Source organism: Cardiocondyla obscurior, linkage group LG23 (assembly GCF_019399895.1).
Source record: "Cardiocondyla obscurior isolate alpha-2009 linkage group LG23, Cobs3.1, whole genome shotgun sequence".
Lineage (NCBI taxonomy): Eukaryota > Metazoa > Arthropoda > Insecta > Hymenoptera > Formicidae > Cardiocondyla > Cardiocondyla obscurior.
Genome location: NC_091886.1, coordinates 2,004,297 through 2,015,447, shown reverse-complemented (window position 1 = coordinate 2,015,447; position 11,151 = coordinate 2,004,297). Strand labels below are relative to the sequence as shown.

The following is an 11,151-nucleotide window of genomic DNA, read 5'->3' as shown; positions in this document are numbered from 1 at the left end:
CCCGCCTTGCATTTTATTTCCGTCAACCCATCGTCAGTTTATCCATCACTCTCGTCCCTGTATAAACATTTAATCAACCGTCATCGCATAACTAATGTACACAACCATAATGTATACTCTGTACAATTTCATCCGTCAGTAAATTTAGCGAGCTTAGTAAAAACAAACGAGAAAATTTCTCTGCGTACACATTAATAGACCTAATGCGTACAGAGCTGTATTTTTTTTTCTTTTTTTTAAATAAAAGCAAATGAAAGAGAAGAAGGAAAAATGACTCAATAATCGAATATAAAGATTTAAGAGGCAGATTGTAAGACGTTAAGAATTTCCAGAAACCGCGTGGCCATGATACTCGCGAGATTGACTTTACCATGAGGCTCGCATGATTGTAAGGGGGATAATCGATAACGGTAAACGAAGTTGCATCTCCATGCATTGAGAAACGAGCGTTCGCGAGCGCGAACTGGCACGCAAGAGGAACTTACGAAAGCAAAGTGGGTACGGTGGCATGTGAGCACCACTGACTCAGGCGGAAACGGGATCACAGAGGGGATGGAGCCGAGGAAGAGAGTGAAGGGACCGCGTGACGTCAAAATGGCATGTTGCCTACGGCTTTTAGCTGAGCACAGTCAGTGCCTCGCTCAGTGTTGGCCGACGCTGGCTGGTAAACGTTCGATCGTTGCGTGACGACGCCAGTGCATCGTGAACGTCCGTGTATTTTTTTTCCGTCGCGATTACGTTCTGTGCGAGAGTTTTACGCTAAATTTGAGAGCACCGATCGATCGCGGCGAGGAAACCAGCGAGAGGAGATAAACGTGAACGTTTCGACAGCGAGCTGGATCAAAGATAAAATTTATCCCTCTCTCTTTGTTTCCTGAAATTCTGATGCAGGCAAGCTGCGGTGACTCGTTGCTAACTTTGATTTACGTCGAGGTGCCCATCGGTATGCTCACTTCTCTTTTTGCGGCCGGATTATCGTACCTATTTTCTTTCTTTTTTTTTTTCTGGGAACGCGAGACGCGACAGCTGATTTCGGCGAGTTGGGAATAATGAATTTTTCTGATCGCGCCTGTGCAATAGGGATCTTTACGCGCGAGGTTCAAGGTTACGAGTTACCCAAAACTTGCCCGTAGATGTTGACATTATTTCAGTTTCGTTTCCCGTGAGAAAAAAAAAAAGAAGGAACGTTTTCCGTACAATTTTATTTCATTGCGGTGCTCGAGGCAAATTTAAGAAAGACGACCTTAGCATTTAACGACTCAATGAGCACGATAAGATACCTCGCTTGGTGAAACTTGGAACTGTAATTATCTAGCAGGCAATTTTGCTCTATCACATGTAATCCGTAATGTAAAAACTCCGTAAATGTAAAAATAAATGTAAATATTATTACACTGCAATTACTTCTTCTTTTTTTTTTTTTTTTTTCCTGCTTTGCGACTCGCGCTTTTTAACGACGCACGATCATGATACCATTGGCTGACGGAGGCGTACGGAGTGAAATTTTATTCACTAATTACTAATCCGAGATTACGATATCTTCGATACTCGTTATGTTACGATGACGTCACCCAGAAACTCGTGATACTTCCGAGAATCGGCCGAGACCGACGGTCGCCACGCGGTGCCGATTGCACGGCATGGCATAACACTTGTGGTGTAACGTACCCTCAATAACGATATGTGAGGCAAGGACGAAGCATCACACGACTCGGAAATGCGGAAATTCCCCGGGCGACGAAGACGGATCGGAATCGAATCGCTTGGGTGTCTGACACACTTGCGTTTTTTTTTTTCGTTCCTGCTGATTAATCTGTATTTATATCTACACGTCTACTAAACCGTTGTATTGATCGTTCCTAGTCCGCAAAGTACCAATGCAGTTGAATAGCGAATGGAAACAAACTCTATATGCGTTCTACTATGTCTTAACTCTTATTAAAAAGTGAATATTTTTTGTAAAAAGAAATTCTTTTTAAATTTACCTCAGTATTTAATTTTTTAATAATTGAAAAAAAATTAATAACTTGTAAATTATTCATCCACTTTGAAAAGCAAATGTTTAATTTTTCTAGTGTCTGTTCTTTTCTGATTATCACATATTTCTTAAGCAATTTGAAGAAACAGAAGCCTTGCGGTTGATAGGTATTGCATGAGGAAACATTTAACAGTTAATAAGGAAAATTGGAGTAACTCAACAGTTACAGATAAATTGTCTGATACACGTTATTAATGCCCTTGTTCAGTTAATCCTACTCAAACTATTTATTTCTTAATTTTCAATCTCAAATAAATTTCTGTGTTAGCTTTATATTTATTTTTCCTTGAGCAGACTATGATAAATATCACAAAGCAGATTGCAACAAAATAACTTTTAGTTCCCGGCCGGAAGAGGAAATCTAATTAAAAAAATGATTCCATGGAATCTTCTTATAGTCAAATAAAAAAAATTCTAGTTTATAATTGGTGTTATAAAAGTGAAGTCTTCTGAACTCTTAAAAATATTATTTTAACAAAGATGAAGTGGACAAGGACTTTATTTTACAATTCTAAAATTGAAAGAGATCTCTTTCCAATTTCTCTATGTTATCTTAGTTGAAATATAGAAATAGATCATCATAAACGTTTGAATTATAGAACCGAGGTAAATTTTCATATAAAAGTTAAGTACCATCACCCCAAAGAAACTATAACTGTTACCGGGAGACGTTCTTAATAAATTTATGTATGCGCGAGGCTTGACGTTGATAACGTACGGTAAACAACGATAACCGCACGCAATAAATTTAAGCCTGACAATAGGTTTGCTAAAATAAATTTATGTCGCATTACTACGCGTAGTGAACATTTAGCGGGTCTTCTCGAGAAAGAGCGAGGTCGCGCGAAAATAGATTTTTTGAACAATAAGTCCTATTGACTGCAATAATCTTCTCTCGAAATGCGAAAAGTGCATATATTGGAGCTAACGAGGTTGTCCGTGTCTGTTGATACAGCTTACGTAATCGCGTCGGAGCCGGCTCGATTGCGTGAACGAAAACCTTGGTGATCTCTCACCGGTGACTCGTCAGCTTGGCTACCTTCGAGGAAGCGGACCCGGAGATGATACCGAGGAAGACTTAACGTTGATCGTCGCGCCCGGTGATCGTTTCGAGAAGACGAAACCTCTCGCATGCGGGAGATGCCACGAGATTCTAGGCGACGGAAGTGCCAAGCACTTGGTGTTAAATAAGAAAAAGTAACCACGTGGGACGTGCCGGATGAGAGATGACTGTCAGCTACACCGCTGAGGTAGCAACCTGCAGAGGGCTCGGTTGCTTCCTCAAATTGCTAATCAGGTGAAATTTTTTTACTTTTCTTTACTCTGACTTTTTACGTTTATATTGAACGAATAATTAATACTCTTGCTCGTTTTTAATTATTGTTAAATTAATGCAGCTATAAATCTGTATATATCAATGATATTAATTAACACGTTGCATTCCTGAGAATAGTATTGCAAAATACATTGGAATACGTCCAATTGAGAATAACGGGCGCACGTTTCTAATATTGCGTTTACATTTACAATGCACACTTTTCGTCATCAAAAGCTGATGTGCTTCAAACATAATACTACCGCCAGTAGAGAAGTACTAACAAGTTAAGATATGGAACAGGACTATTGACTTTTGGTTCGATAACAGCGTGCGGGTAACGTTATCATGCTTTATTGCATTATGATTTTAATAAAAAACTTTGTCAGATTCTGCAGCGCGCTATCATTGTCGAGGACTTTTGCCAAGGTTCGACAGTACAATTATCACTTTCAACAGATGTTTCTGCACGCATATGTTCCTGATTTACGAGCCGCGTGATTTGTTTCAGGTGGCGGGCGAGCATTTACAAACTGGTATGGCTCGATCTGACGGTATTCCTTTCCATCTATTATATCCTATCTGGTATCTACCGATTGCTGCTAAACGAAAGTCAAAAGCGGATATTCGAGTCTGTGGTGGCATACTGCAACGACTACAGCGACCTGATACCGTTGTCATTCGTCCTGGGTTTCTATGTCAGTATCGTTATGACCAGGTGGTGGAGTCAATACATGGCGATACCATGGCCCGATTCTATCGCGGTCTTCGTATCGGCTACTATACACGGAAACGACGAACGCGGCCGTCTAATGCGCCGGACGATAGTTAGGTACCTCGTACAATATAAAGTTATATCTAATAACGTAAAAGCTACAACCGTTATATGCACCGAGCATCTAATTTAAGATATAAGATTTTATAAGGCACATTATACGTAAGATACTTTTGTTCTTTTAATGAATAAATTATAAATGCTTCTATTTTTTTTTTAGGTACGTGTGCGTTTGTTTGACTATGGTTCTGACAAACGTTGCGCCGCGTGTAAAAAAGAGATTTCCCACCCTGGAACATTTTGTAGAGAGCGGTTTGTTACTAGAGAACGAGGTAACGATATTCGAAAGCCTAAATGCGAAATTTCCGAAACCGAGTAAACATTGGCTGCCAATAGTTTGGGCTTCCAGCATCGTGACTCGCGCCCGAAAGGAAGATCGAATACGAGATGACTTTGCAGTGAAAACTCTTATCGACGAACTTAATAAGTTTCGAGGAATGTGCGGCAGTATATCCCACTACGATACCATCAGCGTTCCATTAGTATACACGCAGGTAGATATTTAAATGTGATAGAAATATTAATTTTTTTGTAATCTAAATTATGTTCTTCTGTAAAATATTCAGAATATTTAAAATATATGTATATTAATTCTACTTTTATTTTAGGTCGTAACATTAGCTGTATATACGTATTTCTTGACTACCGTAATGGGTCGCCAATGGGTTCAAAATTCTAACTCAACCATTGATCTATACTTTCCGGTATTCGCGACACTGCAATTCTTTTTTTATATGGGCTGGTTGAAAGTAGCCGAAACATTAATCAATCCGTTCGGTGAGGACGACGACGATTTCGAAGTAAACTGGTTAATTGATCGAAATTTGCAAGTAAGATATACTTTCTCATCTTTCTTTTTCTTCTCTTAAAATTTAATAATGCTGGAGGAAACTATGCGCTCGCTACGCGCGTTTTTTTAAGGGACCCTAATCACAAACTACAAATAAAAAAAATAATTGTGCGACTTACCAATCTGCATGAGCTTCAGCGGAGTAGTAGATTTCTGCTGGTGACTGTAACATAAAATAAAACATTAATGTAGACATATCAGTTAATTAATGAGATTAATTAAAAAAAAAATATTTTTTTTTTTAATTTATACTTACTTAAAAGTTGCTCCGCCGATGTATGATGCCTATCCGAGGCCTGCTCCTCCTCTCAGATGGGTACGTGTCGAGTCATCCTTCCGCGCACAAGTAACTCGCGAACACTCCGACCGTGATTTTACTATCGCGAATATTATCGATCACTTTCGCGCGTTCCTGTTCTGTCCGGCACTCGCGTGTAGAACAAAGACGTCCGAAAACTGTACGGAACTCCCGGATCGACCGACGAACCGGCTGCGGTTCGTATGATTTTTAAAATCGGCGGTGACGACACTTTTGTTGAACAGCAGTGGATGCAGCCGCGTCGATCTGTAACGAAAAAAAATATATACATTTATTTATTGCCGTTTATTTATTTATATGCCGTTTATTAAATTATAATTTAATAAACGACAACAATAGAATCAATTAATTCAGGCGTCACATGAATTTTTTACAGATAGGATAGGAATAATGCTGCTCTTTTTTCTTTCAAGGTAAGTTACTTAATCGTCGACGAGATGCATCATGAACATCCTGAGCTCATACGCGATCAGTATTGGGACGAAGTATTCCCTACGGAACTCCCGTATACCGCCGCATCGCAACCCTATCGGGAAGAACCCCCGCAACCCTCAACAGCTGGTATACAATTATCAGCCGCACAACTAGAACTGCAACCATCGTCGGTCAAAATCGACGACATGGCACCGGATGATCAAAAATTCCGTACTGATATCGCTGATGACGCCGTATCAGGAATACATTTTATCGCGAGTGGAAAACTATCTCGGTAGGTATTATTCAATCTACTGGACACTTTTTAATTGAAATTTTTCAATAAAGTAAAGTTATTCACGTGTAATCTTTTTACTGCACATTCAGAAGCAATACAGACAGCAGAGAGAAATTAATAAGGTAGCTATTTGTATCTTGCAATAAAAGGAATAAAACAAATGAGATTTGTATATTAATAAAGTGTTTTAAAATACAAATTTTTAATAACGAGATTATACTTAAAAAAAAAAAAGTAATATTGAATGTCAATTTATAATATAATTCATAATACAATAGTGTTAATGTAAAAGCAATGGGTTAGTTTTATGATTCTAAATCCTGTTTATTTTTTAATTAGGAGTGCCAGCAGAGTGAGTAATCGCGAACGTAATCTTAGCGGTGGTTCCACTCCCAGCAATTTGGGTGAGTCGCTTACAAGAGTGAGCAGTGTTACTAGTGTACTTAAACGCTTATTTAGCAAAGATGATAGGACTGACGGAAACGCTACGAGTGCGCCTAAAACTGGTCCAAAGATGGCAAGCATGGGATCGACGGCTTCGTTGCAAACGAAACAACCCGGTACGTCGTTTAAAGATAATGATCGTGATAAAATTAAGTAGGTTTAAGTCGAACTCAATGATAATGATAACAATGTTACAGCCGCGGGGAGTTCTATGAGAATAGGCGTCATCGAGGAAGTGGACGAGCAAATGACATTGACGTCGTTGAGACAGTCGAACGAAAGCAGGCCTCACGTACAAAGTATATTTTCACAAGGCCCACCACCGCCGAGCGATCCCGTCGATGTTCCGGGTACAAAGTACAAGCGTGAGACATTTTCTAAAAGTGCACCCGCGCGCGGAGGTGCTTTAGTCAGCAGCACGGAATCCGCCCGTGAAAGGCAAAATATATTAAGGTTGGTAATTTAACGACGAATCTAAAATTAATTAACTCTTACCGAGTCTTCTAAACGTGATTACATTTTGAAGAGAAATTGCAAAATTGAATTATATTTGTGTTACAATAAAGAATGTTCATTTTCGAATTTAATTTCAGGAAACAGGAATCGGTACAATCGAGAACGAGCGGTATTTTCGAACCGGCGAGTTATTCCGGTAGCATAATTAACGACGACCTGCCAAGTACCGCGAGTTCCTCGTGTTCTAGCGATAACGGTGATAACGAATTCACGAAATTGAAAATCGAGAGAAAAGAACAAAGGCGTAATCGTAGGCTGGCACGAAGCAGCGCCTGTCTAAATGGAAACGAATCGAGGAGCCCTCCCGATTCAGAAACTCTACTTTTGACGGAATTAGCGGATGCGTCGCGATTATGCTTGAGAAACAGACTCTACGAAGGCGATAAGATTTAGAAAAAAATACGTTGATTCTGCATATTAACGTTAATTTGTCTAATTAAGTCCTAATGATAATTGACAAAAGAAAACGGTGCGACTTTATTACTAGATTTTATATTACATGCGAATCATATTGTTCGCATGCGTTATGAATCGATTGCAAAGCAGATTTATTGTAGTTAGCAGCAAATTTTTAGTATTTTAATGATCCGTTTAGTATTACAATAAAATTCTCTTTAACAACGAAAATGTTTATAAAGAATTGATGATAATATTTTTTACACGAGTACGAACAACGCAGCAGTACCGTCGTGCGAAAGTATTTTTTGCGAAAGCCTAGCTGGAAACATTTTGATGTTTCATTTTATTTATTAAAAAGCTTTAGGTTACTTCTAAGAAACGTCAAACTTCGACTTTAATAACTGTGCACAAGACATGCTTTCACAAACTTTTTTTCACAAGACAAAGATAAACTGCAAAAGGAAATATCGACGATATCTAAACTCTCAATTGAAAACGTTTGTTTAAACTTCTTTCACATTATATACGCATACAACGTAAACGATTTGAAAAAGCTTCACATTTCAAAATCGATTAATTGAAAATTTATTTTACATTTATTTTGTGAAATGTGTACTTAAAAATATTACGTATTTTCTTTTCACGTGGCTTCAACTTTTGCATTTTATTTTATTGTAACATATGATCTTATTGTACATACCCTGAACTGGCAGATATGGCATTTGCCTCGGCGACGACGGCTAGCGTACGTGATCTTGGCGTGGTGTGCGTTGAATCTCACACGAAGCGCGCGCGCGTAGATGTGTCGCGGAGCACCAGCAGTCGAAGACTGAGGGGGAACGCGCGCTGCTCTCCCCACCACCACCTCCCTCGTTCTCGGCGGCCGAGAAGTGGAGATTGCAAAAGGGAAGAATTACGTACGCTGATCGCCGTCGTTGCAGCAAACGCTATATCTGCTTTATGGTATTTATTGAACAACTAAATTATCGCTGGTCACTTTCGAATGACATTCCGCAATTATACGTACGGAACTCAGCATTTCACACAACGTGCGACACGATTTGTCACGGTGTTATATGATCAGTTTGTTTCTCAGTATTATTAAAATAAAATATTTTCAATAAGAGGACTGTTTTTTATTTTAACGAAAGTCTAAAACGGAATAAAGGCGTTGAAGAACCGCTTCCGGTGCTTGTTATAAATTTTTTTCTTTTGTTTTAAATAATATGATAATCGATCTCGATACTTGTTCGAAGCGGCAAAGGTATTCGAGTGCCAGAAATAAATCCCGAAGCATGATAATGAGGGTTAAGTTTGACCGGAATATCGAATTAATTACGAAAATTGCGTTACCTTGTGTTTAATTAGGAAGAAGAAATTCAAATGACGCAACGACGTGTTCCGCAGCGGCGCCAAGAGATGTCTCTAACTGTCCGTTAACCGCTCAAGCGACGATCGAGTTGGATGAACATCACGTCTTTTCCTGAAAAGAAAAATACATTTAATTAGTAAATATCTTGGGCACGAAAGATATCTAATACAAATTAAATAGAAAGGTAAATTAATTGTAAAAATAATTCCCGATTTCTTCGTACCTCTCGACAACTATCCTTCAGATAAAATATCCATTCTTCTTCGTTCAACTTTAAGTAGAAACAACGATCGACGTATAATTTATCTCAAAGATAAGCATGTTCAGAAGCGAAGACATCGGTTCTTAATTATCAAAGTTTCAAGCGCTCTACCCACGATGTAACGAAATGTGCAGCTTGACCGGTCCGACGGTGTAAGGAACGCTACGCGGAAGCTCTAAATGCCCTGAACATTGCCTCGAATCTCGACGAGACTCGAGCGAAGACGAATGGCGCTTGGGTAGCGTCCGAGGTCACGTGGGACGAACAGGAAGGAAGATCGCCGGTACCGCGAGCGAAGCGAGCGCCGTGGACGGCGTATCGTTACACGCGAAGTGGGAAGGGAATACGAGTGGAGTACGAGAGGGGCTCGCGGCGGCCGTGAGCCGAGCCGAGCTGAAACGAACGGGTGGACTTGAGTGTGTGCGCTGGCGGATAGTGCAGCGGAGGAGCAGCGCGCGGCTCGGGTGCTGCTCGTGTGTGCCATAGGGGCCACTGCCGGACACGACACCGACACGACACGATCACAGTAGAGCGCGCGTTCGTTTACAAGATGGCAGACGACGGCCCGTCCGCGGCGGAGGACGCGACCGCGGCAGTGGCGACGGGACTGGGGGACGGTGATTCTCGCGTGACAAGGGAGCGGCATAAACGCGCGGACGCCACCGCGCCGTTCGTGACACCGGGGCCGTGCCTCTCGTCGGGTCAGGACGCCACCTCAGCCTCGGCGAAGCGCGTCGGCGGGCACGAGGACGCCACGACGTCCGTCGCGTCTTCGCGCTACGAAACGGACGGTCACCATCGTTCGCACCAGCACGAGCGCCGTGCGGTGCAACGCCGACTTCATCAACATCCTTATCCGCGTCAATCTTGCCATCGTTACACGTCGCCTCGTCATTATCAACGCCACTTCGGCTCGCCTCGGCAACATCCCACGGACCAGGGCGACGATCGCGTCGGGGACGACTCACCGTCGTCGGTCGACGCGGCCGGGCCAGCGGCGAGCGACGACGACGACGACGACGAGGAGGAAGAGCGCGGCGACGGCATCGGTCTCGAAGCGACCTACGGCGGCGTCGGCGCCGAAATCGACGGTAATGGCAGTACCAGTCCCGGCCTGTATCGCGACGATGTTAGGATCGAGGTAGTCCGGAGCGTCGTGGAGGACCACGACGTCGACAGTGACTGCGACGGTGATAGTAGTGGTGACAGTAGTAATAGTATTAATAGTAATAAAAGTGGTGCTGGTGGTGTCGCGGAAATGATGACCGGTGGTAATAATAACGCGGGGACGCGAGTCGGGGTGGAGATCGCCGACGATAGGGGGGCGGCCGAGAGCACGTCGCCGCGACGTTCGGCGCCGAGCGCGGACAGTGCACCGGAAGTGAACGACCGCGGGGATCACGACGGCAGGCGTCGGTCGAGCGCCGCGACGCGGGAGGAAGAGGAGCGAGTGACCGAGGAGGACGCGGCCACGTCCGCGAAGATGGACAGCGGCGTCGCCGTCGCCGTCGCCAGGCACCAGGGCAGCCCGTTCAAGGGACAGGTTAGGACGGCCGAGAGCACTCTCGTCGAGCCCTGCGGCAAGAAGCGGTGCGCGGATCGATACGACAGTTCCGAGAGCTCTGACAGGTGAGTGAGCGAGACAACGGGAAGAAGCGAGGCGGCGGGAGCGACGGAGAGAGACGGGACGCCGCGAGAGGGACGGAGAGGCGCGATTTCCTGGGAGGGCACAGTAGGTCTAATAGATTCCTCACGGAATCGGGGCCGGACGAAATCCGCGATTTCGAGTCGCTGATCGGCGCGAATGAATAATGCATCTCTTGCCCGAAACCTCCGTACGCGAGGCGGCGCAATTTCCATACCGTACCGCGCGACGAATTCCATCTCTCGACGGGGAGAGAAAAAAATAGGGCCCAGCGATATCGGATCCGAGATTTGTATATAAACAAAGCGCCCGCGCTGGACGATCGCGGTAGCCGCACGTAGACCGCGTTCCGCGAACAGAGCAAAGGGTTTTTTTCTTTTTTTTTTTTTTTTTTTTCCTCGATACTCTTCTCTCTTACGTGACGTTCCCGATGCAAGTTTTTCT

At 43.0% G+C, this 11,151-nt stretch overlaps 2 protein-coding genes across 3 annotated transcripts in view; both read left to right on the top strand.

Annotated features, from left to right (window-relative positions):
* The first annotated feature begins 603 nt into the window (after positions 1–603).
* LOC139111346 (bestrophin-4) lies at positions 604–8,554 on the top strand. Of its 2 annotated transcripts, XM_070671595.1 has the most exons (10): positions 604–943; positions 2,994–3,335; positions 3,865–4,189; positions 4,353–4,682; positions 4,797–5,018; positions 5,771–6,066; positions 6,159–6,191; positions 6,409–6,629; positions 6,711–6,966; positions 7,107–8,554. In XM_070671595.1, the coding sequence occupies exons 2-10, from the start codon at positions 3,265–3,267 to the stop codon at positions 7,420–7,422; spliced, it is 2,070 nt and encodes a 689-aa protein (XP_070527696.1). In that variant the 5' UTR covers positions 604–943; positions 2,994–3,264; the 3' UTR covers positions 7,423–8,554. The 2 variants fall into 2 exon arrangements, with proteins under 2 accessions (XP_070527696.1, XP_070527697.1); XM_070671596.1 differs by lacking the exon at positions 6,159–6,191 and having other exon boundaries at positions 609–943.
* An 892-nt stretch (positions 8,555–9,446) lies between these two features.
* Positions 9,447–11,151, top strand: part of Jing (AE binding protein 2 jing) — a 71,978-nt gene continuing 70,273 nt past the window's right edge. Inside the window, exon 1 of the mRNA XM_070671319.1 lies at positions 9,447–10,691. Coding sequence (XP_070527420.1) covers positions 9,613–10,691 — 1,079 coding nt within the window. The 5' untranslated portion in view covers positions 9,447–9,612. The remainder of the gene's footprint in view (positions 10,692–11,151) is intronic.